At 37.7% G+C, this 27,906-nt stretch overlaps 1 protein-coding gene and 1 pseudogene across 1 annotated transcript in view; both read left to right on the top strand.

Moving 5' to 3' along the window:
* LOC108946751 (tetratricopeptide repeat protein SKI3-like) overlaps positions 1-12,358 on the top strand; it is a 29,580-nt gene extending 17,222 nt beyond the window's left edge. The window contains 8 exon segments of the mRNA XM_070195216.1: positions 153-365; positions 509-560; positions 909-1,281; positions 1,365-1,460; positions 4,201-4,443; positions 4,635-5,278; positions 7,577-7,780; positions 12,022-12,358. Of these exon segments, the coding sequence (XP_070051317.1) occupies positions 153-365; positions 509-560; positions 909-1,281; positions 1,365-1,460; positions 4,201-4,443; positions 4,635-5,278; positions 7,577-7,780; positions 12,022-12,203 (2,007 nt within the window). The 3' untranslated portion in view covers positions 12,204-12,358.
* A 4,248-nt stretch (positions 12,359-16,606) lies between these two features.
* On the top strand, positions 16,607-26,944 carry LOC138906435 (uncharacterized; annotated as a pseudogene).
* Positions 26,945-27,906: the final 962 nt, after the last annotated feature.

Below are 27,906 nucleotides of genomic sequence, written 5' to 3' on the forward strand. Positions count from 1 at the left end.
CATTGAGTCTATAAGAACAACAATAACAACAACAAATCCAGTGTAATCTCACAAGTGGGGTGTGGGAGGGTAGTTTGTACGCAGGCCTTATCCCTACCTTGTGAAGGTAGTCAGATAGCATTGAGTCTAAGTTTTTATAATTGTTATACCAGGCATTTGGAGCCATCCAGCAGGCTTTGCAGCGTTCACCTCAGTATCCTGAATCTCACAATCTGAAAGGGCTAGTTTGTGAGGCACGAGGTGATTATGAAAGTGCTGTTGCCTCGTATAGACTGGCACGCCTTGCTGCCAGAGTTTTTGCAGGAAAAGTTTTAAAATCGTATCCAGCAGATATATCTATTAATTTGACCAGGTCGCTTTGTATGGTAATATACTTTATCACATCTTTTCAGGTTCAAATGGTTTTACTTCAGATTCAATTTGCAATGCTACTCTCTTTTTTTCTCACTGTGTCTGGGTGCTTTGATCAACTCTATTTTATGCAAGTTCTGAAATGCTATCCATACAGGCAGGAAATGCTGATGCAGCTATCCAAGAATGTAAATATTTGGAAAACAAAGGTATGATTCTACTGTTCTGCTTTCTGCTAAAGAAAAATATCTTGGTGAAGAAAACAATAAAAAACTATCATGGTGATGCATTAGTGTGCTGCTTGTCTGTGAGCAAATAATGATTATGAATTAAAATTTTACACGAGTGCTGAACTTCTTATTGGTGCAGAATTGTTAGGCATTGGTATGTCTTAGAGTTCGCTTTAGCTGGTTTTGCTGAAATCATGGAGTAGCTTCTTGTATAGAAATTTTATTTTTGAATTTTCTCTTTCCTGCTTGCCTGCTTTTGCTCTCATCCAATCTAGAGTGCTATGGCGATGTTTGGTCTCTTAAACCTGTAAATTCCATTTTCGCTAGGTCTTCTGGATGTAGAAGGTTTGCAGCTTTATGCGCTTTCTTATTGGAAACTTGGCAAGTATGACCTTGCTCTTTCAGTGGCAAAAAGACTGGCCTCGTCTGCTTTACCAACAGAACATTCATTGGCTGCTGCCTCCATCAGTTTCGTCTGTAGATTAGTGTATCATATGTCAGGGCAGGAATTAGCTATTAGAAACATTTTGCAACTGCCCAGAAGAGCCTTCGAGAGTTCAAAAGTTAGGCTTGTAGCATCTGCTATTCATGCATTAGATGAAAGTCATCAGCTTGACTCAGTTGTTTCAAGTGTTCGTGAGTCTCTTTCATCTAGCAAAGAGATTGCTGCACTGGATTTCCTAGCCACACTTGGCTTACTATTAAGTCTTCTATTTCAGTTGCCTCTTTTGACTTGATGTTGGGTCCCTAAGTGTAAATCAGGATTTTCTTATCGGGGTTTTAGGTCAAACATGGATCTAACGACTGCTTAGGAGTTCAGAAGGGAGTCAATTATCTAAGAAGAGCTCTTCATGTTTCTCCAAACAGTAATTTGATAAGGTGGTTACCTGAGCAGCTACATTTTCATGTTCTCCCACTCTGTGCATGAACTAGTGAATTGTGATTGTTCGTAGCACTTCACGTTAATGTTCTCCATTTATTTGAATTGTGATTTGCTTGAGATTGAAGGGTTGGCTAATTTTGAATGCAATTTTGGTGGCTCTTCCTGATTGAAGTTAGAAAAGAAGTGTGAGATTCTGTTTTTATATTAGAAAGCATCTGTTTCCTTTTTTTTTTTAAAAACAAAAGATTTTCTTGCCGTGGTTTTAGCCAGAAGAAATTTATTGGTTGTGCTCAAGTCCGTTTGTGTTTGATGAAACTAGCATGAGTTATCGTGGGTTTTTTTCATGTCAATTCGAAGGAGCTCAATTAAGCTCCTCGCTGAGACAGGGATGCAAAATGACTATTTGTACATGCATGTTCCAAGTTACATGAGACCCATCATAGAGAAGTGTTGGTGTCGACAAGTTTTGGCAGTACAGCTGTTTTTACTAGTAGAGGGCTCAAATGAACTTGGAAAGAACAAAAAGCTAATAAACAACAGAAGAGATGTCCTAATATGTGCAAGTCATATTCCAACACTTCAAAAGCTTTTTGTTCGTTTTCCTCCAAATTATCCAGTACCCCCATAAGTGATAGCGGGGTGACATTCCACGATTTACATTGTTTTCTTCTTCACATGAATACCCAACGATGCATTCCCCCTCCACTGTCTCAAGTATTACTCCCTATAATGCATACAAATTCAGGGCTGTCCACCATAGTTGACTGGCCACCTTGCAATGCACTAGTAGATGGTTCACTTTTCTACCCGAACACTTGCACATGAAGAACCGACTTATTTGATTTTCGTTCTCCTCAAATTCATGTCGTCAAGATTACTTCCCTAGCCGCTAACTATGTAACAAGCAGACCTTTCTTGGCTCTATCAGGATCTAGATTAATAAGTATGGAAATTCCGGATCCACCCTCTTCAATAGCCCGGTCTATAAGGACTATAGCATGTTAAGATTCAAGTCTTTTGACTTAGATACATAAGCCAAAAAACTTATGCTACCTTGGGACTTGTCAGTGTTTTTAAGCTACCCGGAAGCCGGAAATTTGTAATCTGAAGAAATATTGAACACAAATGAAAAGAACTGCAATACATAACGTTGCTCTGGTGGGACACCGTACACTTGACAGAAAGTCCAAAGATTTTCAATCAGGACATCTTTAATACTAGATATAATTTTGGACATGACATGTAAAAACATGCATGAACTGGATGCCCATTTCACTTCAGCATCAAGGTATGTAAAATCAGTCCAAAAACTTACCTTGAATATTCCAATTTAATGGCATTTAAGTTAGAGGAGAAATTGTTATTGAAAAGGAGTGGAGGAGGTTGTGGAGGAGAAGAAAAACCTATGTTTTCCTCAAAAAAAGAGAAGAAAGACCTAATTGTAAAATGTTTATCCCATAAACCTAATTTTCTGAAAAAGTTTCTACTTGATCTTCACAGTGCCCATTATTATGTCTAAAACTTAAGACTGGCCTTTGGAAAAACTTCCCACTTTATTATGTGGTATAGGAATAATCCAAGAACTACATTGCTTTCTTCATAGACGTTATGGTGGTTTGTAGGAGGAGCAAGATTTCCACATTATAAGTATAAGTTATTGGCAGTACTTTTTTAGTGGAAGGTGTTCCTTTTATTTGGCAAGTAACAAAGTACTTTTCATAGCCTCCAGGGCTTTGTCTAGTGGTAAAAACACATTGGTGATATGTGGGTTAGGCACATGTCACGAGTTCGAGCGCTGCCGTAGACAAAAACTTGGTATTTAAGTGGAGAAGAGTATAGGGATGGACTCATTTTCCATCGAGTTTCAAACCTTGAGCCACTAGCTTGGGATTTTCTTGGTTATAAAAAAAAAGAGTACTTTTCAGTTTTCACAACTGCAAGCAGCAAAGTTGCTTCTACCTTTTGATTGTCTAATATGTTGAAACTTCGTCCTTATTAATGTAAATTATAAAAAAGTTATGGCTTTGCACACAAAGGTGTGGCCTAGCGGTCAATGAAAGTTGAAATGGACCATGGGAGTCCAAGGTTCAAATCTCAGCAAGATGCAAAAAAATGCTAGGTGAATTCGTCCCGTTATATAAGCCTTGATGAGCTGAGTTACTCTTGGGAGATAGTAGGTACGATTGGTCGAGGTGAGTGTAAGCCGGTATGGACACTATTGTTATAAAAAGAAAATAAATAAATTATGAAAGTTCTGGCTCTTGGTGTCAGCCTGTCAGTTTCTAAGTTAACTCCTGCAAAGAATTCAATCTTTCCATAGCTTCACTTAAGTTACACAGCAATGTCCAGTTGTCCACGGTTTTCTTTTAACTTGGGGGGTGGGGGTGGGGGTGGAGTGGATTCCCTCACCCTTTGAAAATATTCACATTGTTGCCCTGTTCTTCATGTTCAAGCATTCTTGCTGAATATCGTTGGTCAGTTTTCTCTCATTTTGCACAATTGATTTGTTCTGTTCATAATTTTCATTCTTGTTTTCCAATAATTGTAAATTTCAATTATGGGCTAGTTCGTTTGAATTACTTGCCATATTTATCTTGATACTTGATAGAATTTAGCAAATGTATTGTTGATTTGCTATTCCCTGTATGAAAATTCTTACCATATGTAAAGTTGCATTTTCTGCTCTTAGTATGATGATCAAAGTTGATTGATCTGCTGTAATATTCTGGTGAATAGGAACCTTCTTGGTTATCTATTATTATCCAGCAAAGAATGGAAAGATGTTCACATTTCAGCTCGATGCTTCATAGTGGATCCTTCTGAACATCAGAAGCAGGAAGGTGTTAAATCCAGTGTTGAGATTTTTGGTGCTGGAGCAGTTGCTTGCTGTACTATGGGGAGCAGCAAGAAGACATTACCCATGTTCATCTGTAGAGAAAGTTTGACATCGGGGTGCAAAACAATCCAGCTGCTGCAGAAGTACTGTTCTTTATCCACGTGGCTTCGGACTTCATTTATGAAATTATTTCTATTATACACTATGTGCAGCTTGCTTTACTGATATATGAATCTGATACTCCTGATGCAATGGAGGAAGACATGGAATTTTTGTCCATGACATATATGCCAAAGCTGTTCCGTGCATCTAATTCGACTGTTTATCTTTATAGGTGTGTCCATCAGCAGCCTTGGGACCATACTTCCTATTACCTGCTTATACTAAACTATCTGCAAAAGGCGCGGGAGGAGAAATTTCCGCATAACATGTGTGTTGTTCTTGAGCGATTAATAAGTGTGGCCCTTCAAAATGAGCTTTATGCGAAGGAAGACATTTCGTACCAATACCAAAAGTTCCAGCTTCTGCTTTGTGCTGCGGAGGTTAGTTTGCAATGTGGGAATAATTTCAATTGCATTATGCGTGCAAAAAGTGCTCTAGAGATGCAGCTTTCAGATAACTACCTCTTCTTTGCACACTTGCTACTGTGTCGTGCCTATGCTGTGGAAGGTAATTATATTGGGCTTCATGAAGAGTACATTAGGTGCTTGGAGCTCAAAACTGATTATCATATTGGTTGGATTTGCCTTAAGTTTCTTGAAAGTCAATACAAGCTGCACTCAGATTCCAGTTCACTAGCCTTGGCCTTTCAAGAGTGTTGCAAAGAGATAAAGACTTCGTGGAACATGTGGATTGCTATATATAATTTGGTTCAAGGTCTAACTGCAGTTTGGAATGGGGAATTTATTGACGCAGAAGAGTCAATTGCACAAGCTTGCTCGTTAGCTGGTGGCGAGAGTTGCCTTTTTCTCAGCCATGGTAACATTTCCTGAACTAACTCCCTTTCTTTTGGGTGGTAATTGCAAATAATTGATTCAAATTTTAAATCGTCAACTATTGGAAATGGAGGGAATCTATCAAATATATTGGGCCAACAGAGAAGACATTCCAAATTTCTGATACTTTGAAAATTTAATTTTCCAGAATTGAATACACTTGATTTCTTTTGACTGGTCAAGTTGAGAAATGAGCATTTAAATATTATATGCTTTGACATCCTTGTAAAATGGGATCTTCCTCTCTCTATTTCTTTTTTCTTTTGATAATATAATACTTGTATTGATGTTGTAAGAAAATCTTTGGTATACAATTAATTGGTAGACAAAAATTAGAGAACTTAGGCCAAAACATGGTTCTCTTCAAAAGACAGCCAATCGTCTATACAAATTGGAATCTCATGGGTGTACCAAAAATGTAGAAGGAGCAAATGATGAGCTCTCTTTTCTTTTTTTTCCTTTCCTTCCCTTCTGAAAAGGTAATAACTTTATATTTATAAGCAACACAAAGTTAGTGCTGAAGTTTCTGTATAGTGAGGAAAACACCAAAAGTATGGCTCTTCTTCTAATCCTAGAGAGCCTCTATGGTTCTAGCATAATTTCTGCCTCATTTACGTATTCCTTTTTTCATAAAAAATGAAATAACATGATAAGCTGTAACTTAGTCCTCTGAACTGATTTGTTCTTCTCTTTAAAACATCTTGAACTGATTTGTTCTTCTGTTCAAAACATCTGGAATCTTAATATAGCATTGAATAGCTTGGTGAACCTTTCTACTCCAACCTCTCCAAAACACTTCCAAGCCTCTATGGAGAAACTAGCTGGACCACAAGCTTTTTTAATCCTCATATTTTTCATGGTATCCTTTACCTTTGTTGGCCTAGGTTTACGAGTGTAGCTAAAGTTTCATGGCATCCTTTACCTCTATGCACAAACATGTGGAGGTCCAAAATGTCATTCTCTTGGTTCGAGTTGAACAATTGATCAAAATAGCCTCTCCATCTCTTTTAGACCTCAGTATCTCCTCTCAACACTTGTTGAGAATCGTCTTTAATACACTTCACCTGGTTTAAACCCTTACCCTTCTTTTCTTTCAGTCGTGCTATCTTTAACATTTCTTTCTCCGCTTCTCGTATCCCTAGCTTCTGGTACAAGCCATCTAGAGTTTCTCTCGGACTTTACTTCTGGCCTTCTTAGCTTCTCTCTTGGCTGTCTTATATTCCTCAAAGGTTTCTTCGTTTTTTGCCTTTGACAACTTCCTGTACCACTCTCGTTTAGCCCTAATAGCTGTTTATACCTCCTCATTCCACAGCCAGGATTCATGTGGTCGAGGTCATAGATCTTTAGACAAACGTAATACCTCAATTGTTACTTTTTTCTAATGCAACCTGACATTTCCTAGGATGTCCGCCTCCCCCTTAAGTCCCAAGCTCCCTTATCTCGTAGTTTTTCTTGAAATGCTAACTGGTTAGCGCCCTTTAAAGCCCACCACCTAATTCGTGATTGTTTGCAGGTCGTCTTCTTTTTCACTCTACTCTTGAGTTTTACATCTAAGACCATTAACCTATGTTGGGTGGTCATTGTTTCTCCTAAAATAACTTTACAGTCCTTACATGTAGTTCATCACGTCTTCTTTTAAGGATAAAGTCTATTTGGTTATGGTTGTGCCCTCTGTTATAAACTCTACTTGTGTGAGTTTGCTCACAAATAAGCTAAGGACCTTATAAATACCCATGATAGAAGCAAGTTCCCACTAAATAGATCTTTTTCGGAGCCACTATTAGGTGCATACACACTTGTCAAGTAGCAGGAACAGTATGTAGCAAAGAAGTTAACTTGATAGTGACACAGTGTTCCCCGTAGCCACCATTTCCCCATCCCAATTTCTCCTATCCCACATAACCAAAATCATACCCTAGTGCCACTGGCCTCCATTGCTTTTGTGACCCACATCTACTTGCCCAAATTTGTCTAACAAAAATACCTGAATCCCCTTCAAGTTGTTTCCTGGAGACATAAGAAGTCTGTTCTCCATTTATGAACTAGCATATTCACAACCCCCTCACAAATGATGAGCCATCATTTGGACAAAAGGGTATTCTACCTCTTTCAAAACTTCTCCTATTTCTCTCCCGAGAATCCACATAAGCGCCCAGGGGGTTGCATTCCATGGTCTGCACTTTGTTTCCCTCTATCCGGTTTCCTGCCTTTCCCTCTGTGTGTGTATCAAATGCTGATGGTATTTATGGTCCCGTTGGGTAATGGAGATTTGATTATTCAGGTGCTATTTGCATGGAGATTGCCAGACAACAGTCCGATTCAGAGTTTCTATCACTTGCTATGAGAAGTCTGAAGAAAGCAAAAGATAGTTCTTCGATGCCGTTACCCTTTGTCTCACTACTACTGGCGCAAGCAGAAGCTAGCCTCGGCTCTGAATCAAAGTGGGAAAAAAACCTCATTGAGGAATGGTCATCTTGGCCACCAGGTTTGATATTTTATCCCTTTGTAAATCAGTTTTGTTTTATTCCGAGCAGTTAAGTTTGGACTGTGGTTGAGAACATTGCTTGACTCAATACTGAGTGCAGTATCCAGTAATAGTGGGTTGCTGACCTTTTAGTCCATTCTTGCCAGAGTGCGAGCCTACTTAATCTTTATATTTTATGTTTTTTAAATATGATGTGGACATACATTTGGGGTTGAAAATTCTGATCTGAGACTTTCACTTTCTCGCACAGTGTTCGGTCAAGGTTTTCTAATATATGCATCTTCCGTCTGAATTCCGTTCCATTTCCCTGTGTTTCTGGACATAGCTAGTTGCCAAACGTGATATGCAAAAGAGGAATAAGAGATATTTATACATAGACTGTTTGGGAAAGTTGAGAAACCCTTTTGTCTTTATGGCAACTACCACACAAAGAAACTGAAAAGAAAAGAAAAGAAAAGAGAAACCTATCTTCCCTAAGTACCCAAATATCGGGTACATCATTGTCCAAGATTTGTGGTAAAATGATCAGTATTGTCAAAGGTGCACTTAAGAAGCTCGGAAGCGAGGTGCAACACAAGTTGGGCACTTCGCTTCGCTTACGCAGCTCCTTAGTGAACGCAATATTTTTTTTGGGGGCAATCCAGCCAATGAATTGCCCTTTTGAAAAAATAAGGTTTGTGGGTTCTGTTTTAAAGAAGAGACTATACAAAACAATAAATATTCTTATAAACGATATGTTAATTATTAGCAAAGTTTTAATGGATGAATATGTTAGTATAAAAAAAGCGATTAAAAATTGATCAGGGCATTTGAATATAAGAATTTCTTTTATGAAGTAAGGGAAATTCATTAAATGGCATCAAGAAGATGCATAGCAAAAATTACAACATAAAGGTATTGTCTGCACATATACAAAAACTTACAAAACTTACTGAACAACTAAGGAGCAGACAAAATCCAGAAATAGTTCAACACTAGTTACAAGGGCTTGATTGAACCAACTAAATAAGTTAATTAAACAAGTGGCTTTAAGAGTGTGGTTGGGAGTTGAAATCCCATCAAAACATCTACGGTTCTTTTCATTCCAAATACTCCAAAAAATAGCACCAAGTACTATTGACCAAGTCTTTTTGATGGATTTCCCAACTCTCCATGAGCATCAACTCTCATAAGCTTCCTTGATACTGTTTGGCATAACCCAGGCAAGTCCAAAAACTGATAAAAACATACTCCAAATGTCAGCTGCTACTGAACAATGCAAAAAAAGATGCCTCACACTGTCAGATTCCATCTGGCACATATAACATCTATTCACAGTTGGTATACTCATTCTGCTAAGATGGTCTTGAGTAAGACAAGCTTCATACAATGTTGTCCACATAAAGCCAGCTACTTTTGTAGGTAGTTTGGTTTTCCATATAAGCTTCCATGGCCATTTGTCGATCAATTCCTTGTTGGAGCATAGATTGTCATATCCTCTTTTGACAGTATAGGTTCTCTCTTTTGATTCACCCCATTCCAACTTATCCTGCACCTGGTAATTGACATTAGCACCTGATAATTTATTGAGCAAATCATTCAACTCCCAATCTTGGATGTCCCTTCTGAAATGTGGAGCTCAAGCACTATTTTGCCAATAATGTGAGATAGTTGCATCTTTATTACTAGAAAGTAAAAATAAAGCTGGAAATTCATCTTTTAGGGTCTCTGTTCCTAATCATTTATCTTTCCATAAAGATATATGAGCCCCATTCCCTAGCTTGAGTGATGACTTGAGCTTGAATTCTCCCCAAAACTTTGAAATGTGTTTCCAGGGGCCTGAACCGTGTGGAGCTCTCCCCTGCCTAGTGCACCAGTTGTTTGCCACGCCACGCTTTGCTTGAATTACTGTTTTTCATAACTTTGAACTTTCCATGTTGTACCTCCAATGCCATTTCATCAATAAACTCTTATTATGCAAGGCAAGATCCTTTATCCCTAGTCCTCCAGGGTTCTTACGAAGAATAACTCTTGGCCATTTAACCAGATGGAACTTGTGAGTGTAACTGTTGCCTTCCCATAAAAAATCTCTTCTTAATTGATCAAGTCTCCTTTGCACCTTAGCTGAGATTGGGAATAAGGACATGAAATATGTAGGTATGCTATCTAGCACACTATTGATGAGTGTAAGTCTGCCTCCAAAGGATAGGTATTGCATTTTCCAGGAAGCTAGTTTTCTTTCAAATTTTTCAATCACTCCATTCCAGATGCCTTGAGACTTGTATCTAGCTCCCAATGGGACCCCCAAATATGATGTAGGGAAAGATCCCACTTTACAGCACATAACCTCTGCAAGCTCATCCAGATTTGGGACTGTGTTAACCGGATAGATGGTTCTTTTCAGCATGTTCATGTGTAGGCCTGAAATAGCTTCAAAGATCATTAGCGTGAGATTAAGATATAGAACCTGTGATTTTTCAGCTCCGCACAAAATCAGAGTGTCGTCTGCATGTAGCAGATGCGGCACTATCACAGAATTGCTCTCTCCATTGCCCACCTTAAAACCCTCTGGCCAATGGAGCTGGTTAGCTTTGTCTAACATTTTGCTTAGGCCTTCCATAGCAAGAATGAACAAAAAAGGTGACGGTGGATCTCCCTGTCTGAGGCCTTTTTGGAGAGAGAAAAACCCAACAGGTCCACCATTGATTAGAATTGAGTACTTCACTGTGGTAACACAAAATTTAATCCATGTAATCCATCGTTCTCCAAATCCCATCTTCCTGAGTATATTAATCAAGTACGCTCAATTGAGTTGGTCAAATGCCTTTTCAATGTAAAGTTTGAAAAGTAAACCAGGTTGCCCAGACTTCGTCTTCCAATCTAATATTTCATTGGCTATTAGAGCTGCATCTTGCAGAAATACAGTGTAAGGCTGCGTACGATAGACCCTTGTGGTCCGGCCCTTCCCCGAACCCCGCGCATAGCAGGAGCTTCGTGCACCGGGCTGCCCTTTTTATTAGAGCTGCATAGTGATCTGCCTTGATTTGATGAAAGCATTTTGATGTCCTGACACTAGCTTCCATATCACCCCTTTCAACCTCTCTGCTATGATCTTTGATTGCTTCAAGTATCCATCTCATATGGATTGCTTCAGGTATCCATCAATGTGGGTGAATGGCATTGGAACGAAGACGATTGTCATTGGAGTGGTGGAACAGATCTGGCAAGCAAGAGGTTGGAACTAAGATGGATCAAAGCATTCGGCATCCCGCTTCATGCTTGGTAACTGGATACCTTTAAAACTATTGGAACTAAGATGGATCAAAGCATTCGGCATCCCGCTTCATGCTTGGTCACTGGATACCTTTAAAACTATTGGTGAATTTTGTGGTGGCTATGTTGAGGTTGATGAAGATACAAAACATACCAGTCATCTTCTCTGGGCTAGGATATGCATGAGGAACACTGAAGCCAAAACACCGGGTAAGATTAATTTTGATATAGGAGATGGAAATTCGAAATCTCATTGTCGGATGAAGTTTCTGCTGCTCCTAGATTCGTCGGAAAATCTGATATGCATCCGTCTTGTTTGACCCCTTTAAGATGGATGGCTTATAGGACTTGTAGATGGCTCCAGATTGCTTCATCCCATTACAACAACAACATATCCAGTGAAATCCCACAAGTGGGTTCTGGGGAGGGTAAAGTGTACGCAAACCTTACCCCTACCTTGTGACGGTCAGAGTTTTAAATTTTAACCTATAAAAAAAATATTACATCTGAGTAGAGATTTAAATTTAGATGGTCTTTTAACTTGATTGACATGGTTTTTACTTCATTTATTTCACTTATTTGCAGTTTTTCAGATTGCTCTACCCATATAGTTGTTATTTATACTTAGTTATTTTGTCTTGCATTACATATGTGCGCCCACACATTTTAATATCTTGTGTTTCCATTAAAGCATGTTTCTAATTGTGGTGCACTTAATATCTCAGTAGATCGTAGTGCTCTTCAAGGCTCTTTGTTTTTGACAAGACTGAAACTGACAGGGACTACCTATTTGTACCGTTACTCTTCCTAGCAAAAAGACAGGAAGCTATTATTGTGTTGTTACTCTTTGGCGGATTGTTTCACTGCTGCTTGGAAACAATGAGCACTATCCAAATTTATGGATCAGTGTCGGATGGCAGTATAAAGAACTGTAACTTAATCCAATATGCTTATCCGATTCATGCTTTGACTTCATTATGTTCTTGCAGAGATTAGGCCTGCTGAACTATTTTTCCAGATGCATTTGCTTGCTAGACGGCTGACAGAAGGTTCTGGAGCTACATCCAATCTGGAGCCATCTACAAGTCCTCTAAGATGGATACTTGAAGCAATCCATATGAATCCGTCTTGTTTGAGATACTGGAGAGCTTTGTTGAAATTTATGGAGTAAATTGCAAGCTCCGCAACTCGTACGACAACTCAAATTCTGTCCTTTCTGCTATCAGCTAGGCATCTCTTTTTGTTTTTGCTTTCTAGAATAGGGCAAATATTACGGTTATATTTGCCTTTTGTATAGTTAATTTAAATTCCGTCTTTCCTTGCTCATTTTGGATCTCTTTCTTTGCAGTTGCCAATTCCTTTCACCTAACATGTATTGTCATACGTGTAGTTCGACATGTGTGCACCATAGGCAATGAGAACTCTTTGTTTCCAACTAAGGAAGGGGTAGGTAAGGCACACTGGCAGCTGTGTGATTACAACTGTATCGGAGAGGAACGTTCTTTTAGCCTCGTACTTTTGAGTAGCTGTCAATAACTTTAGGGGAATTTTGAGCTATCTCAGAACTGTCAGGTGGTGAGGTTCAGCAACAGTTATTGGCAATGGAATAATCTTGTAAAGAAAAATTATCTAATTCGGAATTGTACAGTAAGGTGTCTGGGAATCAATAGGCACGCAGTAAGTAGCGTCCAAGCTTCCTTGATTTAGGGAATGGGGAAAAACATTAAATTTTTATTATAGTTTGTCCATTTACGAACCAAACTGTAAAAGAGTTTTTATTGAGTTCCTCAGAGAAGCACTTCCGTTAGCTACCCAGGTCACCGGGTGAAATTAAAAAATAGCCAGATTTATAACTGGTAATTAAAAAATAGCCACTGATTCATAAGTAATCAAAAATTAAGGAATAGGAAAATTAAAAATAATCTTGTACCCTGGCTGAAGTTATCTCGATTTAGAATGTTATGAACCCAGGCAGACCTAGCAAAAGATAGGAAACAGTGGAAGATCTATATAGTTGATACCAACTAGAGGACTAGTGCTTACTATAAGACTCTTCAGTACAGTAGAAAATTTCTAGCAATGGATAATCCTCAAGTACGGAGTATTGAACTATTATGAGCCAAAATAGAGCATGGATTCATACAATCGATTCTAACTAGCTTGAGATTAAGGTATAGTTGTATCCTCCAGCTGAATTGCTCTCCAAGCTCACCTGCGACACAACAATCGGCTTGAGGAATCTCAAAAACTACCCATTATAAATGTCAGAATAAGAAGTCTTACTACCAGCTACATAAACTCACATATATAAGTGCAGGATCTATAGTTTAGTGTCCTCTTGGTACGTCGACCCATTTTTAGTCTAAATGGGTGGATTATGAAACTGATGTTATTGATTTTTTTGATGAAATGTTTATTCGAAAATGGATTATATATCGCTCATTTTATTGAAAAATTTCAAACATGGTAACTAAACATTGTTTTTATTGTGCTTTACAATTATTAGGCAAACTTCTAGAGAACTATGTCTTCATACTACACTTTTGCACATTGCGTGTAGATCTTGGTGCTGATCTTGGTGCTGAGATGCTGTGGATGACGAATGTTAAAATTAAAGATACACCAGCGTTCCAAATACAAGCTACCACTTGTTCATAGTAGTTTAGGACTTATATTTTTGTTTATATAAATTTCAAACAGATGATGTAAACTTTTTCATATCTGAGTTGTATTCTTATTCTTAATCGCTCATGACTTGTACTACCAGTCATTGAGATAATTGTATTGAGATGATTCCCAGTTTAGATTGTGACATATGTTAGTTGGCTTACCTAGCAAGATGAGTTAGGTGTCATCATGACTTGGTGAATTTTGGATATCTACACTAAAATTATTTTTTGGCATTTCGGGATTATGAAGCATGAATTAATAATTGTGTTCATTTTTTGTATGTGTATATTTATTCCTTATTTTGGTTGACGGATTCTGAATGGCCTAAAAATTTGTAGATCTATCAGATACTGCCCTATGAGAAATATTCACCATGACGAACATCATTTTTGGCGTTTTAGAGTCTAAGAATACTATGCACAGCCACATGTAACCTATTCGTGCTATGCACGACCACTTGGATCCTACCGATACTCAAAAAGTTAACGGACCTAAATTTAGTGGGTCCATCGAAAACAGCCTAATAAGCAACTTACCGTGACTAACAATATTTTTTGGCATTTCAGGGCCATGAAATGGAATTGATGATTATGTCCATCTTTTCATCTGTTTATATAAATGATGATTTTTATGACTCTAATTGACGAACTCCGATTGACTTAAAATTTGGTGTGTTTATTGGATACGATCATGTGAGTAATACTCAGCATGGCGAATATTTTTTTGCCATTTTGGCGTCACACAAATACTATACACGGCCACACGGAACCTATCCATGCTATACACGGTCGCTTGGATCTTACCAGTGCTCAAAATATTGACGGACTTCGACTGACCTAAAATTTGGTAGGTCCATCGAAAAAGGTCTAGTGAACAATACACGAGTAACATCGCTTTTTCACTTTTCACGGTCATGAAACATAATTAATGATTATACCCATTTTTTCGTGTGTTTATACACATACTGATTTTCTTGAATTTTGTTGAATACTTCGATTGGCAAAATTGTTGGAATCATTGGTACTGACTTGTGAGTAATACTTACCATAACGAACATCATTTTTTGGCATTTCAGGGTCATAAGAATACTATGTACGACCATATGGAACTTATCCGTGCTATGCATGGCCACTTGTATCCTAGCGGTGCTAAAACATTGCCGGACTCCGATTAACCTGAAATTTGTGGGTCCATCGGAATAGACCTAGTGACTAATACTCATCACTTTGCCATGACTAACATTATTTTTCGGCGTTTCGGGGGTCATGAAATAGGAATTAATGATTACTACGTTCACTACTTTAATTTCTTAAGAAGTTAAATTGTACTAAAATACCCCTATTACTATTTTTTTTACAAAGTTATCCTTTTTCATTAAAAAAAAAGAAGAACTTATCCGTTAAAATGTTGTTCATTCTCGTGGCTTCATCGTAATGTTTTCCATTGTCTTTCCTGCTTTTGTTTTTGTAAATATTACCAATTCTCAAATTAAATAAGAAGTATTTTTATTATAGTCTTTTATAAAAAAAAAAAAAAATTATTTTGTTTGATAGTAATTGTTAAATAGATATGTACACGCCCTTTTCTTAGTTTGACCTTAAAAATACTTTTTGAAAATATTGTACAAATACAAACTATATTTCCAGTACTAACAAAGAATTCACAAATAATTTGATCAAACATAAATCATAGAGCTTCGAAATACTTTTTGGAAAATAAGTATTGACTAAGTGGGCGTTTGGCCATAAGAATTGTAAAATTCTAAAAAAAATTAAAAAAAAATTCAAGTGAAAATGGTATTTGAAAATTAGAGTTGTGCTAGGACATGAATATTATTTTGGGTTGTTTTTAAAGTTTTGAGAGTGAAAATTTTGAAAAAAGGCTTTTTGGAGTTTTTTAAATTATCGAAAAAATTGAAAATTCATCTTCAAGTGAAAATTGAAAATTTTATGGCCAAACACAAATTTCGAAAAAGTAAAATTTTTTCGAAAAAAAGTATTTTTTTTTATGTCCAAACAGGCTCTAAAATTATAACAATAATAAATCTAGTATAATCTTATAAGTGAGGTTTGAGAAGGATAATGTATATGCGACCTCAACCCTACCTTGAAAAAGTAAAGAGCCTATTTTCGAAAGACTATCGGGTCAAGAAAAGATGAAAAAGAAGTAACACTAGTAAGTAATAACATGAGCAAAATAGTAAAAAACCAAAGCCAAGGAAACCATACTATTGACTAAGGACTCGTTTGGCCATAGATTTTGCCAAAATAAACTTGGATTTTATTTGACAAATACATGTTTGGACATAGATTTTGCCTACATTTTGGCCAAATCCCAAGTCCCAAATCCCAAATCTCAAAGGGCCAAAATATCACTATTATATTTTTAAAAAATTGCCCCATCATTTATTATTTTGTAACGACGTTGTTTCGTCTTCTCGGTCATCTGATAGTGTATCATGTAGTTCATTATAAAAATAATAATTTTGTATAAAATTTATTTATGTTCAGGATTATGGTTTGCGATAATATAATGAATGTTATTGATAATGGTACTGTTGGGTATTTATGATAGTTTTTAGAACTTGTGTGTATAAGTTATGTTTCATATTTTCCCAAACTAAACTTCACCCAAAACAGATGTCCAAACACATTTGCATCTTCAAATCAAATTTCACCAGAATCAAATTTTTCAGAATAAATTTGGGAATCTACTAACAAACGCTAGCTAAAAGTATTTTTTAAATTTGGCCAAACCGAAGCTTGATATTTATGAAACTCACCTTTGATAATTTTTTTGGTTACCTTTGATTCCGTTAAATCTAATATTATATTAAGTTTTTTAGGAGTATTATACTTTTTCCCTGATTAGATCTTATATTATATGATAATTACCTTTCGAGATTAAAGCAGAATTTAATACGGAGGAATTGCGGGAAGATAGGCGAAGTAGAACGACGGCCGTACGGAGGAAGCTGAAATGGAATCGATGACTAAAGAGGACTCCTCGGAGAAAGACGAAATGGGTTCGCTGTTTGATGGGATGGTTCTCTTCAATCCGAGTGCAGATGTCGGGCAATTGTCCACCGTGGCCGATGCCGATGCATCAGCTTCTTCCCCATCTACATCTATGCAGCTTCCTGCTGTATCCAATGAACCCCTTGATGAGAACTTTTTCTCGGATCTCACTCTGATGACTCCCTCTCAATCTCTACTGCTCGAAGAAGAAGAAGATGAACCCAACCTCCATCTGATCTGCCGGCGCTATCTCGGCAGAGTTCCAGTAGGAGAAGAAAAAAAGCTGGTTTAAGGATAGGATATGGCAGAGATAGAGATTATGCTTCTGAATCTCACCCCTTGCCCCATATCCATCTCAATGAGATAGTATCCGCATCCAACGAAGAACAAAAGCTAGAAGAGGAAGCTGAGGAGTGGAGGCAGCAAGAAAACAATATCCCCTCTTCTATTCCTGCAGCCACAGAGCAGGATTCCAATGGCACTGACCCTGACAGAAATGGTAATTTGGCGTCGGCTACTCCTATTTCGGAAAATATGGATGCTAGTCATCTAAATGCGAAAGCAAACTCTGTTGAGTTGAAATTCGAGCAAATCAGGGCCAGCATTGCAGACAAGCTTAAGTTGGCGCGGGAGGCAGTAATGTCGGTCTCCGCAATGCGGAAAGAATCTATCCGTAGGAGAAAAAAGCTGTCGACGACTTTAATGGGGCATCTTCCCGCCATAGGGAGTTGGAGAAGAAGCTGGATGAAGCTTGTGAGGCAGAGGATTTTGAGACCGCTGAAAGGGTCAGTGAAAATCTTGCTTTTGCAGAGAAGGAGAAGGATCGGTTGGTCATCCTCCTCAGAGATGCCGAGACATACTGTGATGTCGTTGACACTAAGATGCAGGAGGTTCTTGACTCACTTATTCAAGCTGAGGAGGAATGTGTTTATTTGCTAAGAAGATTTTCAGAGGTGAGATATGCAGACTATTGGTTGCTAAAGATGATAAACCTTTTTTGTTTTCCTCTCCTTGTGTTACTATCCTCCATCTAAAAATGCTTCTGCAAATTTGTTCTAGTCATCATTTTTTAAGTAATTTGGTGGCATTGCATAGCATAGCACTTATCTGAATGATTATTTTTCTCTTTTCTTTATTTCCCCCCCTGCTTGAATTGGGATCTTCAGGTGAATCTACATGTATCTGTGTTTAGGCTGCTCAAACCATTGTCTGTATGGTAGCAAATTGTTCCCTTTTTATAAAATTGGTTTTATCTAATTTTAAACAAGGGACTCCTTTGGTCTATTGTAAATTCTTCATCTATGACATGTTATAATCTTTTTCATAAATACGGCACGCGTCATAATTATTTCAATATTGTAAAGGCTTCTCTCTACTTGGTAAAATCTAGATCTTAATCCGTATTCAACCCTAAGGAGCTCATGTGAAGTTCTATATATGACCTTTTTCTCAAAAAAGAAAGTTTATATATTAAGGCTGATTACACACATCTGTGCTATAGCATTGAGCAAAAATGATGTTTGTTGAGATTGGAAGTGGTCAATTCAGATGAGATGGCAGTCCCATTTAATGGCTCATGAGGCGGAACATCTGGCACACCAAAGTAAGTTGTGTAAGTGTTCATTACTTCAGAAGTGGAGCCAAGTGGAAGAAGTTAAAGAGAATTTAGTAAGATGATCCAAGATCATATAGGAAAAAACTTGTGAACTGTCTATTCTAGGTAAGGTAATGCTACTTACCCCAGCAAGAGCAGATACAACAAAAACAAATTTTGTTTTTTCATATGGATATGGACTTGCTAGATACTCTGGCGTAATATAATTATGTATTTCCATTATTTCTTGAGTCACATAAATAAATGCATTGTATAAAGTAATTATTCCTCTTGAACTTTTTCAAATACTGTTCTCAAAAGATAAAAGAAAAAAAAAAGATCTTCTGAACTATTGTATTTCTCATGTTGTAAGTTTTACTGAATAAGCCGAGGGTGTATCGGAAACAGCCTCTCTGCCTTTAAAGGGTAGAGGTAAGGCTGCGTACACACTATCCTCCCCAGACCCCACGTACGGGATTAAGCTGGGTTTTTTGTTGTTGTTGTTGTTGTTGTTGTAAGTCTTATTGAATACTGGAAACACGTATTGATGTTACAACCATTTCTTGTGTGTAAAGTATTTTCAGCTGATTCAATTCAGATAGGTAGAAATTTTTGAACTTGATTATTTTTTTTTTCAGGAAGCTGCAAGTAATGCAGATTCGGTCCTCATGAATGCAGAAGCAATGTCTTCAAAAGACAGTGCTGAGTGGCTTTCATCAGTTGAAGCCATAGAAGTCACCAAGTTCGAATTAGAAATTCAATCCCAACTAGTTCATGAAGCTAAATCCATTTTGAATGAATCCATTGATCAATCAGTGGAGGATGACCAAAGGGAAATAGATGTTCTTTGCATGAGAAAAGAAGAATTGGCCGAAGAACTGAGGTAACTGCTTGCTTTAGTGAAAGAGAAGGAAGCAGAAATAGCAGAAAATGATGCTCTCATTCAAAAAGTTGAGAGCAGGATTGATGGGGTTGTCTCTTGCTTTAAAGAGGTTCAAACAAGTATAGGTAATAATTATGATAAATTGCAGTCATGCCTTTCTGAGCTAATGGTCGAGAATGAAGTTTTACTGAGAAAAAAAGAAGGATATTGATAACTACCTTTCTCAAGAAGAATCCAGAGGAGAAAAGATTAAGAATCTTTCCAGGAGTTCTGCCGATGAAGCAAACATGTACGAAGAAGTTGCTGGTCTTAGAAAGAGTCTGTCGATGTTCATCTCGAAATCCAAGGCCTATAGAGTGAATCTTGCCAAAAGTGAAGAAAGGATCTCAGAGGACGTGCAAATTCTCAAACAGGAAACTTTTGCTGCAAGATCTTCACTTCAGGTTAGTTCTGCTTTGAGTATCTGTATTCAGATTCTCATATTAGAGCAATATCTACGTCAAATAAGATACTTGCACTATTTCTGCATTCTAACCTTAAAGTGAAAGTATGTTGTTCATAATTTATTAGGCTTAAATTACGTAGAACAACAATTACTCAATCGTGAGCTACTTGGGATCAGTTATTTGCATCCTTATTATCCAGTCTATTCCACTTGAACCAGTTTCATCTCACTATTTCAATAGTTTGAGGTTCTATAACTCTGGAAGTTCAAAGTTCTATACATTTTCTAGTGATATACAAGTCTGTGGACATACCAAAGGACTCCTAATAAACACTGGACCTAGTGCAAGCATGCCAATATGACTAAGCATTAATCATCACTAGCCGGTACTGTCTATGGATCTTTTACTTCCATTGTATTTTATTATTTGTTAATTCTGCATGAATTCTAAAAGATTGCAAGTTTTAGACAACTTTCTCCACGAGACTTTAGATATTGCTCATTACACCTTTAATCATCATAGTTTAGAGTGGTGCATTTGGAGGTTTGAGGAGGACATGACCAAACCATCTCCTGTGACGTTTTCTCATTTTATCCTCTGTGTATATTACTTGTGCCTTTCTGCTGATGTAATCATTTGAGGAGACATTCATTTTAACATTGACATTGCTGCGGCACTAATCTTATTGATATGGGCCTTAAAGTCACGACATTCTCTCCCATACAACATAGCTTGTCTTACAACTGTTCATGTCTTTCATTTTGGTAGGTATCTGCCTGTCGCATAGCATTCTCATAGCACACCTCCATTTCTGTCATTCTGTTTTAGTTTTCTGTTGTTACATACCATTCTCCTGAAATATTGAGTTTAAATATCTAAATTTTATGTATTTAGAATCCTCAATACCATCTAATCTCACCTCAACTTCACTCTTATTATGCTATCTAAATTTGCAGTGCATATTTTACTTCTACTTATCCTAAAATCCTAACTTATCAAGATATTAGGCTTAAATTGCTTTTACAAAACATTTGGCTCATTCTCCAGATAGTTTGGGGTAATAGATGGGCTGCATGGGCCGAACATAAAGCTGAAGGTAGCAGGGTTGGGAAGGATTTTAGTAAGTTGAGATAAAAGGCTTTTAAGTTTAGAACAACAACGTGGGAATTATTCTATCTCTTGTTTATTTGGAAGTGTGACGGAAGAATTTAGATGGTTTTTTTACGGTGGTATATTGAGCACACACAAAAAATGAAAGGGATGAGTTGTGGATGGAATTGGCAGCAATAAGAGGATTATGAGATTGCACTTGGTTATTGGGCGGTCTTTAATGTTGCTAGATTCACCGAAGACAGGAGAGTATGTAGAAGAAGCTCAAGTTCCATGAGAGCTTTTTCTGATTTTATACACGATATTACCCTAATAGATTTACTTTGCAGGGAGGATTGTACACTTTGGGAGAGAGGAGATAACAATGCACAAAACCTATAGAATCGACAAATATTTAATTTCATCAGAGTGGAATGAAGTTCTTAGAACCATTAAACAAGAAACCTTGATAAGTTGTTTCAGAACACAAGCCCATATTGCAGGAATGTGGAGAGTGGGTCAGAAACATCTCGTATATTAAGTTTGAGAATATGCGGTTGCACTGGGTATAGAGCCGAGGGTCTACCGGAAACAGTCTCTCTACCTTCACAAGGTAGGGGTAAGGTCTGCATACATAACTACCCTCCCCGACCCCACTTTTGGGAATACACTAGTTATGTTATTGTAATATGCGATTGCAGGTTGAGGGTTTTCTTGATAAGTTAAGCAGGTTTTCAACCAAAGTTCATCAAATGTATCTTCTTGGCGTACTTGTGTCTCCAAAAAGGTTACAAATGCTATGATCCTATTACACAAGTACTTTATCTCAGCAGATGTAACCTTTTTCGAGACATCCCATGCTTCTCACCAAATTCACTAAGTCAAAATGCCTTCTCGAAGATTCTTCTTGTTCCAATTTTTTCGTCTCCAAATCCTCTCACTCTAGCCCCTCTCCTCTTCAAGTCTACTCCAGTCGACTTTGACCAAACCCTTCACTAGCTAATCCAGCAGAGGTTTCTGTTCATGATAACTAAACAAAGTCCACTGAATGACTAGTTGCCTGCTTTAATGACATCCCCTGCTTTGGTCAAGCACTCATCTGATGATATTGATCTCTCTATTGCACTTTGAAACGATATTTACCCTTTGTCACCTTCATTTCATGCCTTTGTTACCAATTCGTAGTCTCATACACTGTCAAAATAATTAAGACTGGCAGAGGCGATGGCTCATCTAGGTTGGTGTCAGGCTATGATTGTGGAAATGACTGTTGTTCATGATAACGGTACTTGGGAGATAGTTCCTTTACTGCCGGGCAAAACAGCAATTGGATGTTGCTGGATGTGTACTGTCAAGATGAGTGCTGATGGGGAGGTTGATCCTCTCAACACTAGATTGGTAACAAAGAGGTATACTCTGATTGATGGTTTTGATAATGGTGATACTTTCTCTCTAGTAACGAAGATTGCATCAGTTCACCTCCTTATCTCCATGACAGCCATGTTTTATTGGTCCCTTTATCAGTTGGATATCAAAAATGCCTTTCTTCATGGGGAACTTGTCAAGGAGGTATACATGGAGCAACCTCCCTGCTCCGAGGGAGTCTGGGTTATTGTGTCTCCTGTCCATCTTTGTATGGTCCCACGCAATGACCAAGGGCATGGTTTGGACATTTAAGTATTGCTGTCTGATCATGAGAGCATTAGTCAATTTAAACAACATCTTGTCGATTACTTTCAGACCAAAGACATAGGTAAACTAAGATACTTCCTAGGCATTAGGTGGCGCAGTACAGCAATGGAACTGTCATTTCACAAAGGAAGTATGCTTTGAACGTATTGAAAGAAACTGGCATGTTTAAATGCAAACCTGTTGATACTCCTATGGACCGAATACTAAGTTTCTTCCTGGATAGTGGGAGCCCTACGGACTCCATTCGTTATCAAATATTGTTCGCGAACTCTATAAAACTTTACGATCTCATGACAAGACATCTCATTCACTATTACCTTAAAAAAAGTCATCACATTAACTATCAGTGTTCTTAGCCGGTTTCTCCAAGCTCCTTGTGACAGTCATAGGTATATCAGAGGTTCATTTATGGATCTCAGGCTGCTCAATAGAAGCTTTCTCTGCAAATGAAGAGGATCGTTTAAGGAGTTCTTGTACAGCTTCTCTGCTCATGTAACATGTGTATGGAAACACATTAGAGGGCTATGGGATTAGTTTTGCAAGTACTCGTATAAAAGTGGGAAATGACAGGAAAATTATGTCTTGATATTGATAGATGAATGAGACAGTCTCTGTTAGAGATACGATAGAGTTGGGCTGCTGTAGAGTTGTAGTTGTGTGCAAATGTGTTGTAACTGTAAAGATAAATTTGATTATATTGCGTTGTATTTAGATTAGAAGAACTCTAGCTTTTGGAGTCCTAAAATGACACCACTGTTGCAGCAACATGCATGTGTATATATTGCACTGTTGAGCATACCAGATGTATGAAAAAGGTCTGGAAGCAATACAGTTCGCGTGTGCTCCTAAGTTTATTTTCTTAAGAGTTTTCAATTCCTTCATGGTAGCAGATCATTTTCCAGATGGTATATACCTCAGTCAAGGTAAATATGCTCAAGAGATTTTGCAATGCAGCAACATGTTATGCTCTCGAGCCGTACAAACTCTTCTAGCTCAAAAGCATGGGCTTCATGAAGCAACTGGATCCTCCGCCAATCCCACCAGGTACCACAGCATTGTATGAGCTCTACAATATCTAACAGTCACCAGGCCTGAGATTTCTCATGCGGTGAATCTGGTTTGTCAGTTTATGCTGTCTCTTTACCACGCTACATTTTGGCTTAAGGAACACTTCAAAACGTCCCTTAGCCTTGTTGGGTTTTCCGATTCTGATTGGACTGGCTGCCCATTAACCAGGCGTTCTACAACAGGGTTGTGTGTATTTTTGGGGGTCGAATTGCATTTCCTGGTAAGCAGCAAACTCTGTTGACTCAAAGCAACTTACAGAAAGGGGTATGCCTTCTGTAGCAAATATGACAACCTTGAAAGGGATGCTAAAGCGGTCAACCTACAAAAAAGGCATATGCCTTTGCACTGCCCAATGGTGTCTCAAATCTGGTAACTGCTCTTGAATATTTTGAGTAAGGTGAGCAATAGGCAGAACAATCAGGTAAACCTCTTCTGTTTGGAGGGAAATAAATTGGTAAAACTAGGAGGAGGACCTGGGAAACTCCCAGCTTGTGTAGGTGGTTCATTTGGGAAGAAAGGAAGGAATTTGAGATATTCTGAGAGCAAAGCAGAGAACATTCATAGATAAAAGCTCGAGTCCTTTTATTTTGGCTTTTTGGTGTAATATGGAGACGAGAGAGCCGGGGGGGGGGGGGGGCATGCGGTTGAACACATATTAGCTGGTGAATCTTATTTGAATAGAAACTTCACTAGCAATCTGGGGAGAAACCTTTTATCTGGATAGCAACTTCTTGCTCAGGAGTCAGTACTCAAATTAGCAGGCACCAGCATCCTGTTGCACGACAGATTGCTATTATAGCTTTCTCGGTGTTTTGGCTAAGATCTCGTGTAGTGCACAACACTTTACTATATTAGCTGTGTAAACACTTAGAACGTCAGCAACCATATACGTAACTGAATTCTCTTTTTTTATTTTAAATCATGGAAATTGCAGTATTGTCAAATGCTGTCAGGGTTCAAAAGAGCGTCTTTAACGAAGTAGTTCCTCTTATAGTGTAGCTTTTTGTATTTTTTTGAAATCTTTTTATGAGAATTCTAATTGCAGAATTCATTTCAAAAGAGTATTAGAGTAGTTAAAATCTTAAGAGTAAGGTACACAGTGGAGAAGTTACATGAAAGCATCATCTATTGTGGTTCTAGTTTTAAACACTGCCAGGAAAGTACTTTGAGGTGCTTATAAAAAAACAACTACTACTCCTTAATCCCAAACTACTTGGTTATATGAATCTTTTATATTCGTTCCACGTTTAGACTTGTCCCACTACCCAGTAATTAGTCCTCTGGAACAAATCACGAGTTTTATTTTGTGCGACTATAACAGATACTTTGCTTCCATTCTATCCTATGATTCACTCTTGGATTTCAAGAAATTGAAAGTCTTTTGAAATAACTTTCCTCCATGCGATTCTAGTGCTACCTCGTCTTATTTTAATATCTTTGACTATCATGGTGTCTCATGTACTTTTCAATGCATCTGGTCCTCGTATGGCATGGCCAACTATCTCAAACAGTTTTTCCTCCGTGTACTACTTGCACCTTTTGCCCGAGTCACACATCCATCTTAACATTTATATTTTTGCAGCACTCTTCTTGCGTATACGGGCCTAATATTCGCTCATATATAGCATTGCTGGTCTCACAACCTTTTTATAAACCTTGCTTTTCACTTTGGTAAGTATCCTCTAATCACATGATACGTCCGTCTAGCACTCTTTCATTTTAGCCATCATATTTTAACTTTATATGTTACATCTTCATCTATTTTCGTGTTCCTAGATCTTTGCTATTACACACTTTGCCATTTGCTTCCGTTGCCTAGTATCTTGTTGCTGCTACTATTTGTTTATTGCTTCCTTTTCACTGTTCTTGAGCCGGGGGTCCATGGGAAACAACCTCTCTACCTTCATAAGGTAGGAGTAAGGTTTACGTACACATTACCATCCCCAGGCCCTACTTGTGGGATTCCACTGGGTCTGTTGTTGTTATTGTTATTTTGTTACATCTTCATCGATCATGCAAATCTCTTGAAAAACTGAGGCGAAATATCTAAACTGTCCGCATGTAGGCATCCCAATCCCATTTAATCTCACAACAAGTATTGCATCTGAAATGTTTGAGCTTCTTGGGATTGGCGACCATGAAGTCACCAAATGTATTCATGGACGCATTTTATATGCAACTGATAGCAACACTAAGCAAGACTTATTAAGTATTATTTTTGCAACCTAGTACCTGAAGGTTGTAAGCATGACTACTGACTTTCAGCCTAATGAAGGTCATAGTTTTCATTAATTTAATGTGCAATGCTTGGAAAATGCTTTAACATTTCTTCAATTTCCATCTCTCTAATATTCTTTTGCATCTCCACTTGCAGGAGTTATCTTCAACTAAGTCAAGTATCCAGCAGGAAGTTGAATCCTGTAAGCAGCGGCTTCTTTTCATTGACAGGAGAATTCCAGAGTTGGAGGCAGAGAAGAAGGTTGCTGCTACTACAAGAAATTTTAAAGAAGCAGCACGACTAGCTGCAGAGGGTAAGGCCTTGTGCATTGAAAAGGAAGAAATACAGTGCAAAAAGGACAGCACTAAGTTAGAGCTTAAGAAGCTTGAGGATAAAATATGCCACACCGTTGATAGGCTGCAGGAAACTGAAGTGCAGATTTCATCTAAGGAAAAAGAGTTGGCTATGACTAGATTCCAGAGGCTAATTCTAATTGCTAGAGCGGCTAGAGCTGAGAGATCAGCGGCTTTGGAGTTGGGTCACCAGGAAGAAGCTGAGGCTTTAATGGCAGAGGCTGATGCTGCCGAGGTTGAAGCAAGAAAACTTGAACCAATTTATAATTTCAAGGAAGAAGAAATTGAAGATTTACCGAAACTTTTCATATCATCTGAGCTTGTATCCATGCTTGGTGGCAAGCAATTGGCAGAGTTGGCTGCTTCTGCAAATATAGTGGCATCGTGAATCTTTTGCAACTTAACTATGAAATTTGGAAGACTTATGGCTTGGGTTTACTGGGAGCTTTCCCTGACCATTAATAAAAGCATTTGTGGGGGAGCTTTGTTGGTGATGATGACTTTTGTCAAGGGTGTAACTGACAAAAATGGCCTTCTTGGAGAGAACATAGCGCTAATGATTATAGGGCGTTTGATTCCTTTGCATTACCTTGCTGAGGCGGAGACTGGATGGCGCACAAACAAATAGGAAGGCTCAACATCGTCTCTCTTTTTTTCATTTTGGCTTACTTTTACCTTGTGTGGTAACTAGTATCGTTTTTAGTATAAAGGTCTCCATCTAAGATCATTTCTTAGCACCACTCTTTTTTTTTTTGGAAGAAAAAAGTCAGCAAGTCCTTTTGTGTACACTAGAGTGGGGAAACGAAAAGAAAAGGGCTCTTCAGTTGAATGTGAATTGTTGAATATGTGCAGATCTATAGAAGTTGGAATTGGTTTGATCAATGTCTTTTCGCTTCTTGTCAGTATTGATAAATGAGAAATTTACTTAGCTATATTGTAATAGAAACTTATTTATCACTTTTATTTAGGGTCATACAAATTATATTCTATATCTATATTTACCTTTATGTACAAAACCATAAAAAAGAAGAAAATAAAAGATTCCTTAAATTTAGCACTCCATTCTCTCTTTCACCAACCCCTTCCTAAAAATTCGAATTTCATCCATTTTTCAAAAGATTTTATATCTCATTTCCTCTCCCTCGTACTTATCACCCAAAATTGGTACTTCTCTCACAATGCATATGAAAATGGTCTCTAAAATTAAGTAGCAAATGGTTCTCTATTGATATCCATTAAAAAGTTCCGAAACTTTGAATTCAATATTCGAAATTTACGAATCTGTGATTTGTTTAGATCGACTGTTCTTTCAAATGACAAAAGAATATACCTTCTTTATATCTCAATTTTGAAGGAAATTGGTTAGAGTTGGTTTTTGATAAAATTTCAGATTGAAACTCAAAGAAAACGAAGTTGCAGGAATTGTGTGATGATTTTATTATAAATGTATCACAATTATTTTAGAATTGTGTCATAATCGTATGTTACTTGTATCTGATACATCAATACCTAAAATAATACTTGATACAATACTAATACAATCACCAATAATATGTTATTATTTTTAGGTTCTGGGGATTATTTAAGGAAGTATACTTACCTCTCTTACTGTCTCCTTACGTCCACGGGTTATGTAAAAGCATTATGTAGGCGATTTCAAGCATGTTTCTCCTGCAAACCATGTTAAGAGTGACGACGACATTTTCTCTAGAGTGGGAACTTTGAGACTCAGTCGGAATATGACCTTGATTTGTCAAGCTCTGATGCAGACATTTTGCTTGTTGCTTTATTTTTACCGTTCCTTAAGCCGATGGTCTATCGGAAACAACCTATCTGCCTTTATA

Source organism: Nicotiana tomentosiformis, chromosome 2, assembly GCF_000390325.3.
Source record: "Nicotiana tomentosiformis chromosome 2, ASM39032v3, whole genome shotgun sequence".
NCBI lineage: Eukaryota > Viridiplantae > Streptophyta > Magnoliopsida > Solanales > Solanaceae > Nicotiana > Nicotiana tomentosiformis.